Source organism: Mus caroli, chromosome 5, assembly GCF_900094665.2.
Source record: "Mus caroli chromosome 5, CAROLI_EIJ_v1.1, whole genome shotgun sequence".
NCBI lineage: Eukaryota > Metazoa > Chordata > Mammalia > Rodentia > Muridae > Mus > Mus caroli.
The window spans coordinates 114278521-114292541 of NC_034574.1; the positions used below are offsets into that span (position 1 = coordinate 114278521).

General features: G+C 47.6%; 1 protein-coding gene across 5 annotated transcripts in view; it reads left to right on the top strand.

Moving 5' to 3' along the window:
- The window catches only part of Hectd4 (HECT domain E3 ubiquitin protein ligase 4), a 152284-nt gene that overhangs the window by 42656 nt on the left and 95607 nt on the right, over positions 1-14021 (top strand). For all 5 annotated transcript variants that reach the window (XM_021163286.2, XM_029477883.1, XM_029477884.1 and 2 more), the window contains exons 5-8: positions 1151-1259; positions 2485-2623; positions 4812-4982; positions 13540-13732. In XM_021163286.2, coding sequence (XP_021018945.2) covers positions 1151-1259; positions 2485-2623; positions 4812-4982; positions 13540-13732 — 612 coding nt within the window. The remainder of the gene's footprint in view (positions 1-1150; positions 1260-2484; positions 2624-4811; positions 4983-13539; positions 13733-14021) is intronic.

Genomic DNA, 14021 nt, shown 5'->3' on the forward strand with positions numbered 1-14021 from the left:
CTGTCTTCAGACGCTCCAGAAGAGGGCACCAGATCTTGTTACAGATGGTTGTGAGCCACCATGTGGTTGCTGGGATTTGAACTCAGGACCTTTGTAAGAGCAGTCAGTGCTCTTAACCACTGAGCCATCTCTCCAGCCCCTATAATTGCTGTTCTTAAAAGAAAGGAGGTGACCGGGCACTGGTGGTACATGCCTTTAATCCCAGCACTTGGGGCTTGGGGGGAGGGGGGCATTGACAGGTGGATTTCTGAGTTCGAGGCCAGCCTGGTCTACAAAGTGAGTTCCAGGACAGCCAAGGCTACACAGAGAAACCTTGTCTCAAAAAGACCAAAAAAGAAAAAAGAAAGAAAGAAAGGAGGTGGTTGGGGAGATGGCTCAGTAGGTACAGGTGCTTGCTGCCACATCTGACACTTGACATTGGTCCTCAGGTCCCACATGGAAGGAGAGAACAGAGCCTGCATGTCGTCCTCAGACCTACACACACACATACACACACTAGATTAATAGATAAATGTAATAAGACATAAAAGGAAGTCATGCTTTCCTGCTATTCTCTCCAGATAGAAATGATGAACCCAAAGAACATGACTTTATTTAGTTCCACATTTGTTGTTAATATAACAACATAATTCCATTTCCATTAGGGAACATTGGCTTGGCACCAAACAACAACTTAGGTGCATTCCTGTGTGATCTGAGCTAGCCGCAGCTTAGCCCTTGAGGTACATGTTATTACCCTCATCTTAGAGATGAAGAGACTGCGGTTCAGAGAGGCCCCCAGTCCTGCAGTGAATGCCTGGTTCCCAAGAGCCCTTCTTACTAAATGCTTGTTCTCAGTCATGTCAGGTCAGTTAGGGTTGTAAACTTGACGCAGGCCTGTTGCTTTGCTTTTTGCAAAAGAGAAGAAAAATCATTTGGCAGGTGGACCAAGTGGCCTTCCAATAACCATCTGTCTTTATTCCTTGAAATCAATCCCAATTGCCACATGCTTTTTTCTGTTAGATTTTGGGGTTCAAGCCATCTACTACGGAAGTAACATTAAGATTGTTTTTAAATTAGGAATTCATGTCAGTTAATTCCTAAGGCTTTTTTTTTTAAATTAAAAAATCACTTTTTATAGCCTCATTCATTCTGTTGGGACTGCTTTCAGATGCTGACTTGGGACGCTGTCTCACCGCAGACGGGCATTACCTGTACACTACCAACTCAGCCGGAAGAGGAGTGAGCAAGCTGGGCTCTGGACTGCATGGCACGCTCAGGTCAGTGGTGGGGCTTGCCCACTGAGGCTCCGACTCTTCTCGAATGGTCAGCAAAGGAGGCACCAGCCAGTGTCCTGATCCCTTATGCTAGTGATGAAGTAGCAAGACTGAGCCTACAGACAGGTTCCTCGTCCCCACTCTGTAAGACCTCTCCAGCTTTGCTCTCACTGAGGCGCCTGCTCACCTGGCCAGAAGTTCCTCATAGGGACCAGCTTTTTAAAGAGGGCTTTTACTTAATACAAGACTGACTTATTTTACTTTCTGTGCATGGATGCTTTACCTGCCCCTGAGTATGTATATGCACACCAAATGTGAGGAGCCTAGTGCCTGTGGAGTCAGAAGTTCCCTGGAGCTGAGCTGCCACGTGGTTGCTGGGACTGGAATCTAGGTCCTCAGCAAGAAGCACTTTTAACTGTTGAGCCATCTCTGCAGCCTAAGATTTTTATTTTTAATGTGCGTGTGTGTACACACACACACACGCTCATTAGTGCAGTGTCCATGGGCCTGGCATCCCTGGGGTTGGGAGTTACAGGTAGTTGTGAGCTACCATATAGGTGCTTTGCAAGGGCAGGGAACATTCCTACTGATGAGCCATCTCTACCCTCTATCCCGTCACTCCCAGCTTCTTCAAGTCAGGGTAGCCCTGGCTGTCCTGGAGATTGCTTTGTAGAGCAGGTGGCCTCCAAGTCAGAGATCCTCCTGCCTCTGCTAGAATTAAAGGCCTGTACTACACCATTAGTCTTTCTTTTTTCTTTCTGGTCTCATCATAGCCCAGGCTGAGCACAAACTGTCTGTGTAGTCAAGGGCAACACTGAGCTCACACTCTTCCTGCCTTTACTTGCTGGGCTCTGGGATTGCCGTCTAAAAGGTCTTCTTATAAGGGGATGCCGAGACCTTGTTGTAAATGGACATGTTTCTGGTGAAATCATCTTTGTACTTGGATTTGTCATTAGACTAGCGACAATTTTCAATTAATAGATAAGATATGTGAATTCTGTCAAACCATCCTTGAGATGTTTTTATAGTTGAGATATATTTAGTCAGACCTTTTCTCTGATTTGTTTCCCTCCTTCCTCCATCATTATGGGGAATTAAATGTTTGCTGTAGTTTGTCAGTTCTGAAGTTAATATAAATTATGTTCCTTAGGTGAGAAATGTTTGTATTTGTGAAGGCCTGTGTAGTGTTGCAGCCTGAGATTCCACTCGTGTCTCTTGTGTCTTCCAGAGGGTTTGTGTACTGTCGCAATGAGGAGCTGGAGCCAGGGTGGGTGGCGTACGGCAATGGCCACCTACTCCATCGGCCTGTGTCTTTTGACAATAAACCTCACTCCCTTTTCCAGGTCATAGACCAGAACACCCTGCAGGTGAGTATGGGATACTCATAGCCAGCTCTTCTCCCGCATGGCCCCTTTCTGTTGGTATCCTTCAGGGGTTTCCCAGGCTATTTGACTGAATATGCTGTTTAATTTGTCTTAACCTTTCTTTATTTGTTCTTTATTTCTACTTGAATGAATTTGTTTTTTGTTTTTTTAGAATTCTTTCTTATTTTATGTATGTAAGTACACTGTAGCTGTCTTCAGATACACCAGAAGAGGGCATCAGATCCCATTACAGATGGTTGTGAGCCACCACGTGGTTGCTGGAAATTGAACTCAGGGCCTCTGGAAGAGCAGTCAGTGCTCTTAACCACTGATCCATCTCTCTATCCCTATTTAAACTATTTTTATATCTATTTTTATTATTACATTTATTTATTTATTTATTCATTCATTTTGGGGGAAGACACTTGCTTCTGGGGGTCTATCTTTTTCCATCCTGTAGGTCCTGGGGATGGAACTCAGATAGTCAGGCTTGGTACCAAGTGGATTTAGCTGTAGGACTGGTTAGGTTGACATCTTGCCATCTTGCCCATGAGTGTTCTTAAATTTTTTTTTAAAAATTTATTTATTTAAAATTTTTATTATGTGTGTGTGTGTGTCTGTGTAAATGCATACCATCTGAGCACAGGAGCCTATGAGGCATGAAGAGGGCATCATATCCCCTGGAGCTAGAGTTACAGGTGGTTTTGAGCCACCTAGCCCAGCAGTTGTATGAGTGTGGTCACTTATGCCACAGTTGATGTGTCCTGATTAGAGGAAGTGGCTTTTCTTCCGCTCTGAGACCTGAAGCTCAAAGTCAGGTGGTTAGATCTCACTGTTCTCTCTGAGCCAGCTGCCCACCTGCCCAGACCTGGGTTTTACGCCTAGCTGGCCTCAGGTTCATTGTGTAGGTGAGGATGACTTTGAACTCTGAGACTACTGCTAGGATCATAGATCTGGTACCCCACCAGTGAGCAAGTGTAGTTTGCTCTTGTTTTTGGGTCTTCCTACATATGTAGCCAGAGCAGTGGCTGAGCCAAAGAAAGGACTGACTGAGAACTGTCTTCCCTGTGCCCTGGAGGCAGCAGTAGGCTGCTCTAATGGCTCTTATTTGGGATTTTTCATCTTTTCTTTTTTTCCATTTTCTTTTTAAAAATCTGGTCCGTGCCTTTATTGGTTGTCATTTCCTCTTATATTAAGTGCCAGTGTCTGGTAACAGGCATCAGGGTGCTGGTGCACTTCATGCTACAGGCAGTGTGTACAGATTAAAGAGAGTAGGTCTGAAGTGTGTGTGTGTGTGTCTGTGTGTGTTCATGGAACAGCCTTCTTGCCTTAGCCTTTTTTTTCTTAATTTAGTATACAGTGTAGTACACTGTACTGTCTTCAGACACACCAGAAGAGGGCATCAGATCCCATTACAGATGGTTGTGAGCCACTATGTGGTTGCTGGGAATTGAACTCAGGACCTCTGGAAGAGGAGTCAGTGCTCTTAACCGCTGAGCCATCTCTCCAGCCCTTGCCTTAGCCTTTTAAGTTGCTGGATTAATAGGAGTGTGCCACCACATGTGGCTTAAATATATTCTTCCCCCAAGACAATCTCATGTAACCCAGGCTAGCCTTGAACTCATTGTATAGCCACAGATGAGCTTAAATTTCTGGTCCTACCTTCATGCTTTTGGTGCTGAGATTACAAGCATGTACTCCATGCCTGTTTTTTAAAATCTCGTTCTCAATGTTGGAATATCCATGTAGAGCAGATTTAAAAAACTTAGTAAATATTTTTCTATCACAGTATAACTTGAGTTAATGTCCATTTTCCTTTATTGTTTGGCTATTGATGTTTATTTTACAGTCTATTTTTTGAACTTTTATGTTCCTCCCATATAATTTTATGTGTTATTCTTAGATATAAATAACAGTTTTATTTTGATAAGGAACCTAATAAATTTTCCTTTTCGACTTTAAAGTGTCAGTGAGATGACACATCAAATTAGAATTTTTTTGTCCTGTGCTAGGCATACTCATGCACTGGGGAAGCAGAGGCAGGTGGATTTCTGTGAGTTCAAAAGCCAACTGGGTCTACAGAGTGAGTTCCCAGATAGCCACATCTGTCTTGAAAAAAACCAAGCTAAACAACCAAACAAACAAAAAGAATCTCTGCATCCCTCTAATGAAGGGCCTTTTTCCTAATCAGGTGTGCCAGACAGTGCCCATGCCCACCAGCCCCCTTCCTGTGGGCAGCACCATGAGCACTGTGCACCTTTCCTCAGATGGCACTTACTTCTACTGGATCTGGTCCCCTGCCAGTTTAAATGAGAAAACCCCAAAGGGACATTCTGTCTTCATGGACATTTTTGAACTTGTGGTAAGTTTGAATTCATTGTGTATCACTGCAGAAGTGTTTCTGTTTGCTTTCCTTTCAGGTCTATATACAAAGAACCTGCCACTTAAAGTGCTCAGTCTCCTCTGCACCGTTTTCCTCTTGCATGCCCTTGGAGGCTGCTGCTTTAGGGCTGTGTGGGGTCAGTGCAGTCTAGCTTTTTGAAGGCTCATCTTGCATGAGAGGAGGTAACCTTACTGCGTGCATTGCAGTGGATGGTCTTAGCAGAAATGTGTGTGGGTATAACTGAAATATCAAGACGGCCCCCCAGACAGAAGTGAGCACCTGGGAAGTTACAGTTGGAGCTATGAGGAGACAGTGGATGTCAGCTGAGTACTCACTGAGCAAATAGTGTTCTACCCTGCGGGTGGAACATAGCGATGGCCACGGGAGGTCCGCTGCTGATCCAGTGGAGCTTGAGTCCTGGTGCAGGGCGGTTGAGCGGTTAGGGGTGATGGTAGTGGAGAAATAAAAGATTACCCATAAGCAACTGAGAAGATAAATGATGATTTCAGGCCGTGAGGGAACCAGTGTAGTTTGCTAGATAAAGAACTTGGCAAAGCCAGGTGTGATGGTTTCCAGAAGGCTGGAACCAGAGGAGTGTCTATTTGAGGCCAGCCTGTGCTACATAATGAGTTTAAAGATGACTTGTGCTGCACAGCAAGGCAATGACTAAAAGAGGAAGAAAGAAGAGGGGCCTGGAGAGATGGCTCAGTGGTTGAGAGCACTGCCTGCTCCTCCCAGTGCCTACATGGCAGCTCACAAACATGTGTGACTCCAGTTCTAGGGGATCCAGTGCCCTCATCTGGCCTCCATGGGCACTTCACAGACATGGTGCATAGACATACATGCAAGTGAAACACAAGAGATTTCAGAATAAATTAGTTAGATTAAAAGATATCTGACACAAGAATAGAAAATGTCCACACCATGGTACGTTACTGTGAAATTTTAAATTACTTAGAATAAAGTGAGAATTCTGAAGTGTCTAGAAATAAAACATACACACATAAAGGTGGGTGAGGAATTAAGGAAAAAAATAGCCTAGTTAGTAGGTTTCTTGGTGCAAAAGTAGAGATGTGTTTTCATAACCCATAGGAAAATGATTCTCCAAGTGTGAAGACAACACATGGCTGTTCTTAGGTATCTGGCCGGATGGAGGGGATGTGACAGCTCAAATAGCCTTGCTGCAGCAGGAAGCAAATGCAGGAGAGGGGTCTGCTTCAGGTTGAAAGGAGGCCTTTGAATCATTTGGGGTCCTACTCAAACAAATCACCTGAGGACTTTGTGACTTCATCTCGTTCCTTCCACTGGGACTCACTTGGCAGCACCTACACCTGCCGAGGCATCTTGCAGGTTCTGCCTTAGACTCTTGATCTTCCTAACTTGAGTGCTGGGATTAGGAGCTGAGCCACTAGGCCTGGCTAGCTCCTTTCTTCCTTCTTTCCTTTCTTTTTTGTCTTTGAGACAGGGTCTCACTATCTTAGTTAGGGTTTCATTGCTATAAAGAGACACCATGACCAGGGCAGCTCTTATAAAGGAAAACATTTAATTGGAATTGGGACTGGCTTACAGTTTCAGAATTTTAGTTCATTATTGTCATGGTAGGAAGCGTATCAGCGTGCAGGGAGATGCTGAGAGTTCTACAACTTGATCCTCAGGCAGCAGGAGGAGACTGTATGTCACATTGGGCATAGCTTGAACCTACGAGACTTCAGAGTCTACCTCCATGGTGACACACTTCTTCCAAAAGAAAAAGACCACACCTATTTCAACAGGGCCACACCTCATAATAGTGCCCCTCTCTGTGGGCTAAGCATTCAAACACATGAGTCCATGGGGGCCATGCCTATTCAAACAACTGCACTAGCCCTGGCTGTCCTCAAGTGTCCCGAGGTCTGCCTGCCTCTGTTCCCTGAGTACTGGCATCAAAGGCGTGCACCACTGTTTCTGGCTTTCTGTCCTTTCCTGAACCTTCTCGAGGCATGCATACCACACCACCGCATAACCTTTCCCAGTGCAGAAGTGGCTTACCTTTGGCTGTTAGGTGGTCAAACAGCCTTTTCTTACTTGAGCTTGTAGCTCTGTGCAGTGGTTGATTTTAACACTATTACAGAAACTGTTGACCCTTCCCTGCAAAGGCAGGCACTTCTGGTCACTCTTTCTTCCTAGTCTTATGTGCCCATCACCCTAGCTGTCATGCGCCACAGCATGTTTCTGAGACCCTCCCTCCCCTCCACGCTGACTCCTCTTCCCTCATTTGACATGTGGCTTTCTCCTGCAGGCACTCAGGCAGCTTCTCAGCCGGAGCCTGTCCAAGGAGCTCAGGTGCATAATTCACAGGAGTCTGCTGTCAGCAGGGCCTAACTAACCGGATGGTCTTTCAGAATACCTTATCATGACATGCCCTTTATGATTACTAAGTAACTAACCAGTATAGGAAGATAGTTAGCTTTATGATCTAAATAAACGGAGTGCAGGGGCCAGAGATGACTCAGCAGCAGGTAAGGGAACATGGTACCATGCCCAGTTACCTGTGTTCAGTCCCCACTGCCCCTGTGGTGAAGGGGAGAGTCACTTCTATAAATAGTCCACTGACCTTCAACAAGTACTCTGATGCAAGTACACACACATACACACACACACACACACACACACACACACACACACACACACACTGTTTTAGTTAGGTTCTATTGCTGTAATAACACTTTCCAAAACCAACTTATAGTCCATCATGCCAGGAAGTCAGGGCAGGAACTTAAGGCAGGAACCTGGAGGCAGAGCTGACACAGACCCTACAGAGGAAAGCTGCTTCCTGCCTTGCTCTCCACTGCTTGGTCAGCCTGTTTGCTTTCTTTCATTTTTTAAAATTTATTTTAAAAGATTATTATTTATTTATTTTACATTCTGACCAAAGTTTCTCTTCCTTCCTCTCCTTCTAGTCCCCCCGCCCCCACTTCTCCTCTGTCCCCTATTCCCTTCCCCCTATATCCATCTACTCCTTGTTCTTTTATCTTCAGGAAAGGACGGGCAAGCAAACATGGCATAGCAAGCTGCCATAAGCCTAGGCACCTCCTCTCACTCGTATTAAGGCTGGATGAGGCAACCCAGTAGGAGGAAAAGGATCCCCAAAGCCTGCAGAGTCAGAGACAGCCCCTGCTCCTACTGTCAGGAGTCCCACAAGAAGACCAAGCTTATGCTGAGGGCCTAGGCCAGTCCCATGCAGGCTCCCTGTTGTTGGTTCAGTCTCTGTGTCAGCTTTCTTTCTTTCTTTCTTTCTTTCTTTCTTTCTTTCTTTCTTTCTTTCTTTCTTTCTTTCTTTCTTTCTTTCTTTCTTTTCTTTCTTTTTGGTTTTTCGAGACAGGGTTTCTCTGTGTAGCCCTTGCTGTCCTGTATGGAACTCACTTTGTAGACCAGGCTGGCCTCGAACTCAGAAATCCACCTGCCTCTGCCTCCCAAGTGCTGGTGTTAAAGGCGTGCACCACCATTGCCTGGCTGTCAGCCTGCTTTCTTATACAGTCCAGGATTGCCTGCCCAGGGGTGTCTCCACCCACAGTGTGCTGTGCCCTCCCACATCACTCAGATAATTTGAGCCTGGTTATGTTTGCGCTCACCTTTACTCCCAGCACTCTAGGAGGCCAAGGCAAGCAACCTCTGTAAATCTGAGGCCAGCTTGGTCTATGTAGTGAGTTCTAAGACAGTTAGGGTAAATAGTAAGACACAGTCTAAAAAAGTCACCCAGGAACACAAAACCTTAGAGGGGAGGGGAGGGAGGGAGGGAGGGAAGGGAAGGAAGAAAATACCTACAGGTCAGTTTTATCTTCTGGGGACATTTTCTCAGTTCAAGGTGTTCTCTTCCAAGGTGACCTAGCTGTGTCAGGTTGACAATAAAACTAACCAGCACACACAGAAAGGAGGAAGGGAGGGAGGGAGGGAGGGAGGAAAGAAGGAAGGAAGGAAGGAAGGAAGGAAGGAAGGAAGGAAGGAAGGAAGGAGTGCACAGGGGAGAAGGTTGAGCGAATGCGGAGGGCATCCTGCATAGCTGACTGTCCCAATCAAGAGACTTCTAGCAGTGGTGATGTGTGGTCACAGGCAGCTCCCCTCTGCTGGGAGCTTGACTGGCCTGTGACATTGAAGGTGGCCTCTCATCCCCAGGACACCCCACCACTGCCCAGTAGTCCAGTCTGAAGCAGAGGGGAGTTCTTCAGGGAGTGGAGTACTCACCAAGCTCCTGTGAGCCTCGTGCTAATGTGCAACAGTCACATGGTCAAGTTCAGAGTGGGAGAGAGCACAGCTGTGTGGGAACACAGGATAGATCACCCTGCTCAGGGTGCAGCCTCCAGAAACTCTGGACCTTTGAGGCTGCAGAACAGCCTGCTGGGCCCCGCTGGGCGCCCCTGTCTCTGTGCTTACCTCCAGAGCTCTCCTTAGGGCCTGGTGCTTTTGCCCTGGGTGGCTCCAGCTCCTGTAAGTGCAGCTTCACACACTGGGACTCAGTGTTAACTTGATCCTGTCATCTCTCACATCCTGGCTCTCTTCCCCTTCTCCCTAAGCTGCCCTCCTTTAGTCACCCAAGCTTTTTGTTTCCTTTTTCTGAAGCAGGGTCCTTCTATGGAGACCAGACCTGCCTCTGCTACCAGAGTGCTGGATTCAAAGCATTTGCTACCAGGCCTGGTTCTTTTTTTTTTTTTTTTTTTTTTTTTTTTCGAGACAGGGTTTCTCTGTATAGCCCTGGCTGTCCTGGAACTCACTTTGTAGACCAGGCTGGCCTTGAACTCAGAAATCTGCCTGCCTCTGCCTCCCGAGTGCTGGGATTAAAGGTGTGAGCCATCATGCCTGGCTCAGGCCTGGATCTTAATTCAGTTTTAAATGAGTAATTACTGTATTTCTCTGGGTTTGTGTAGGAACATGGGAGCTAATCAAGAAAAAGAGAAGAAAACCATAAATGCAGCTGGTGCTAAATGTTTGGGAAAAGTTGGGCAGTGGGAGAAACCAGGGTCTCCTTGCCGTAGGCGGCTGCTGGGGCCCTTCCTAGCAGTAGGCTGCGTGGTTTGCTTGGGACTAAAGGAAGTCTTGGGACCTGGCATCTCGATGCTACATCTAGACATTCCTGAAAACTGCAGACGGTTGTAGTGTGTAAAGAGGGGACAGAAAGTAACAGCCTGCAGCAGTAGGCCAGTGCGGCATCCAGGAGGAGGAAGGCTGGGACACTGTGTGGGATGGCCAGGCAGAAGCAGCTGAGGATTCAGCACCCACAGAGGCCAGGGGCACCAGATCCTTGGAGCTAGAGTTAAAGACAGTTGTGAGCCACCCTAGATGACGGCAACCAAGTGCTCTTACCCACCGAGGCATCTCTCCAGCTTGAGATTTATTCATGTTTTAGAATGGTTGTTGGTTGGTGTGTGTGACAGATTTACAAGGTGGCAGTGTGTCCTGGCCTGGGGAAGCCCCCAAGTCACTGCTAACTCACTAAGGCTCCTCCCAGCTGTGCCATTTTTTGAGGTCAGCAGCCATTCACCTCCCTGAGCTGCCTGGCTAAGAATTGCTAACCGGCCATGCCAGGAACCAGTGAGGGCATAGGCTTCCTTACAGACTATACAGGAGACCCGTCCCCTATCTCCTCCGAGTCTCTTCACTGTAGCCCTTCCTCAGGCCCAGGAGCAGTTGAGGCCGAGATGCATACAACAGGTGGAGTGGCTAGATACTCAAGTGAGGGTATCTGCCCTTCCCAACTCCTCCGTGAGAGATTAGTTAACAAACCAAGGGATAACCCTTTCTGCAAGGGTGTACAGCTGAACTCTCCAAGACGGTGGTTGCTTAGCCCAGAGTGCAGTCGCCCCCTACACTTAAGGATCTGCCAATTAAGTCCTTGTGCCCTAACTCTGCTTTTCCTTGCTGGTCACTGATGCTTTGTCGTCTCAGTTTGCAAAGCACTGCATGTACTGAGAGACTGTTTTACATTAGCTATTGATTCCTCTGAGGGCCAGATGGATAATGCTTTTGAACACCAGCTTAAGGGGATTGATTTTTGTCTGGGATGCTTTTACAGAGTTATATTTAGAGTTGTGTAGCATAAATAGAGCATGGGGTTTGGGTAGAACAATGCAGGTAGGAGGGGGTGTGTTAAATTTTAGGGGCAAAGAGGGACTTAAGTAGAAATGCAAGGCAGGGGTGAGAGCAATGAGACTGGGAGACATGGCTTAAGGCAGATGTAGTAGAGAAAATGGGGTGTTACCACAGAGGTGTTTGAGGGAGGACCTATGGGGAATGCCTTCTTAGTGCTGGGGTGTTGTATGACCAAGGCTGGAGGCAGGCTCCTCTCAGGCACCTGGCATTCAACGGCAGGCATGAATGAGTTATTGTGTGGTCGTTTCAGAAAGGTGAGTATGCGCAGAGGCTAAACAGTGGTGTAGTGTGCTCAGTTGGGGATGGTGGGAAGCTGGCTGCTAGTCAGGGACTGAGTTGGTGACTAAGGTCTGAGGAGGGGAATGGGCTAGCCCTAGACGGTCACAATGTGCCAGCTGATATCTTGGACGCCAAAGGCAATGACTTCTGGGAGCAGAGGTGTGGAGCTAGGAGGCAGGAGAGGAGGGGGCAGTGTCCCTGGGCTCTGCTTACTAATGCAAAGTAAGTGCTCACAAACACAAGCCAGAGTAAGCAGATGCCATGGACAAAAACAGGGGCTCCAGAGGGCTGTGGCCAAGGCCACCCGCAAGGGAGTCAAGGGCAAGGCAGAGCGGTGTCTCAGTCTTTAGGCTGCAGTGGGCTGTCCAGAGTTCTGCTCATTTGAGGTAGAGTTAAGAGGTAAACCTAGGAGGAGTCAGAAGCAGAGGGTGTGGGAGCAGAGCCGCAGTTCGGGGGGTGGGGGGAGTCCCATGATTTTTGGACTATACTTCTCAGTTGTGTCTTCTCTTGCCATTTGTATACCACCAGCCTTTCCTACTGGACCCTGGCTTTGCTTTCTTTGGGCTTCTAAAGACTTAGTCCCTGGCACCCTCATTTCTTTAAGGGCCGGAGCAGCAGGCCAGGCTTGCTGTCCTCCCTGCTGGGATGGATTTCTGAGGCCCTCCATGTCCAGGAGTCTAGGTTTGCAGAAGCATTGGTTATACAGGCCTCCTGAGATAGAGCAACATTCTTAGATCATTGTTTTATAAATGCATTCTAACACACACATGAACATGCACACATGCTGTTGTGTGTATGGAGGCCGTGGGACAACTTGTGGCCATGGGTTTCCTTCCACCGTGTGTCATCAGGTGTGGCAGCAAGGACCTTTACTTTCTGAGCCGCCTCACCAGCCCAGATCTGAGTCATTTGGCAGTGAGTTGAAGCAGACTGTTCTATGTTTAAGAACAGAGAAGGTTGTCAGAACAGAGAGGAAGAGGACAGTAGAGAGGAGCCAGGACCCGGAGGTAATCTCAAGTGCCTGTGTAACATGCTGCTTCTTAGGAAGTTGCCGACGGGGAACCTCAGGGTCTGGGCCTTGAGTTAAGAGAGAAAACAAGCCGGGCATGGTGGCGCACGCCTTTAATCCCAGCACTCGGGAGGCAGAGGCAGGCGGATTTCTGAGTTCGAGGCCAGCCTGGTCTACAAAGGGAGTTCCAGGACAGCCCGGGCTAAACAAAAAAACCCTTTCCCAAAAAACCAAAAAAAAAAAAAAAAAAAGAGAGAAAACAAGGAAGAGAAACGTTCTGGGCAATACCCTGAACCTTTAACAGTAAGGTAGGCTAGGGAAGGTTTTGAGAAAAGAAGGCAGACACCTCATGTGCAGCTCTGTAATCCCAGTGCTGGAAGTCAGAGCAGCAGGAGTTCAAGGCCAGCTTTGGCTGCATATGAACTTGAGGCCCTCCTGGATTACATGAGATCCCAACTCAAAAGTGGAAAAGAAAGGTGGAGGGAAGGAAAAAAGGCAGGGAAGGAAAGCAAGCAGGTGCTGTGCTTCGAGTCAGACTCCGGGTTGTTGGGAGACTTGGAAGCATCAGTGCTGAGTGAGAGAACTCTGTGCCCCACCGGGGCGCACTTGAAGCTTGGAGGGTGTTTTAGCCAGGCTGTCTTGTTCCAGGACTCCTCTGCCATGGCCAGGCAGCTGGCTACTGCAGGAAGAGTGTTTCAGTATTAGAACTAGTTAGGTTTCCAAAACACATTAGCCTCACAGTAGTCCTCGGCAGCAGATCACAGACTCGTGGGTTTGTCCTCCCCTGCCTTCCGTGTACCTGTCAGAAGGCTCCTCATTAGTGAGCAGTGACCTATGGGACTCGATACTTGTTTCTATAAACAATGTTTTGCAGATTGTATTAATGTTGGCTGATTTCACTTTGATTATGGGCTGCCATGAAAGATGACAGCTCTGAGATTGAGTTTAGCCTTCCCTGCCTGAAGCAGCATCTCTGGAGCATGGGAGTGGTCTATATGGTGAGATGTGTTTGCTCAGGTGGATGGGAAACGCTTTGTAAACACCCAGGTCACAGACGTAGTCTCAAGATACCTGCTGACTGAATGGAAGTATTATCTCAGGCCCTCTTTTTTCTTTAAATATCAGGTGGAAAATGGGGTATTTGTAGCCAACCCGCTTCAGGAACGCACAATCCTAATGAGAAAAGAGGGTGAGTCTGCTAAAAGCATTAACGAGATGCTCCTGAGCAGACTGTCTCGGTACAGAGCCTCTCCATCGGCGACTCTTGCAGCCCTGACTGGCTCCACCATCTCCAACACGCTGAAGGAGGATCAAGCAGGTGGGTTGTCTCTTCCTGACCACCTGCACACGCAGGCGCTGCAAAGTGCCCAGCTCACCTCCCCTGCGCCTCTGGGCTATGGGCACCGTGGAGCCCTGGGCAGCTCTCCCTTCCTGGAGCTCTCTCCGCCATCACTGTCAGGGAAGGTGTGCAGAAAAATGCAGCTAGCTACAGCAGTACACAACACAGTCCTAGCACTTAGGAAGGTGAGGCAGAGGGATCATGAATTGGAGGCCAGCCTACACTGTGAGATCATCCCAAACTCCCCATGCTCTCAAAAAAAAAAAAA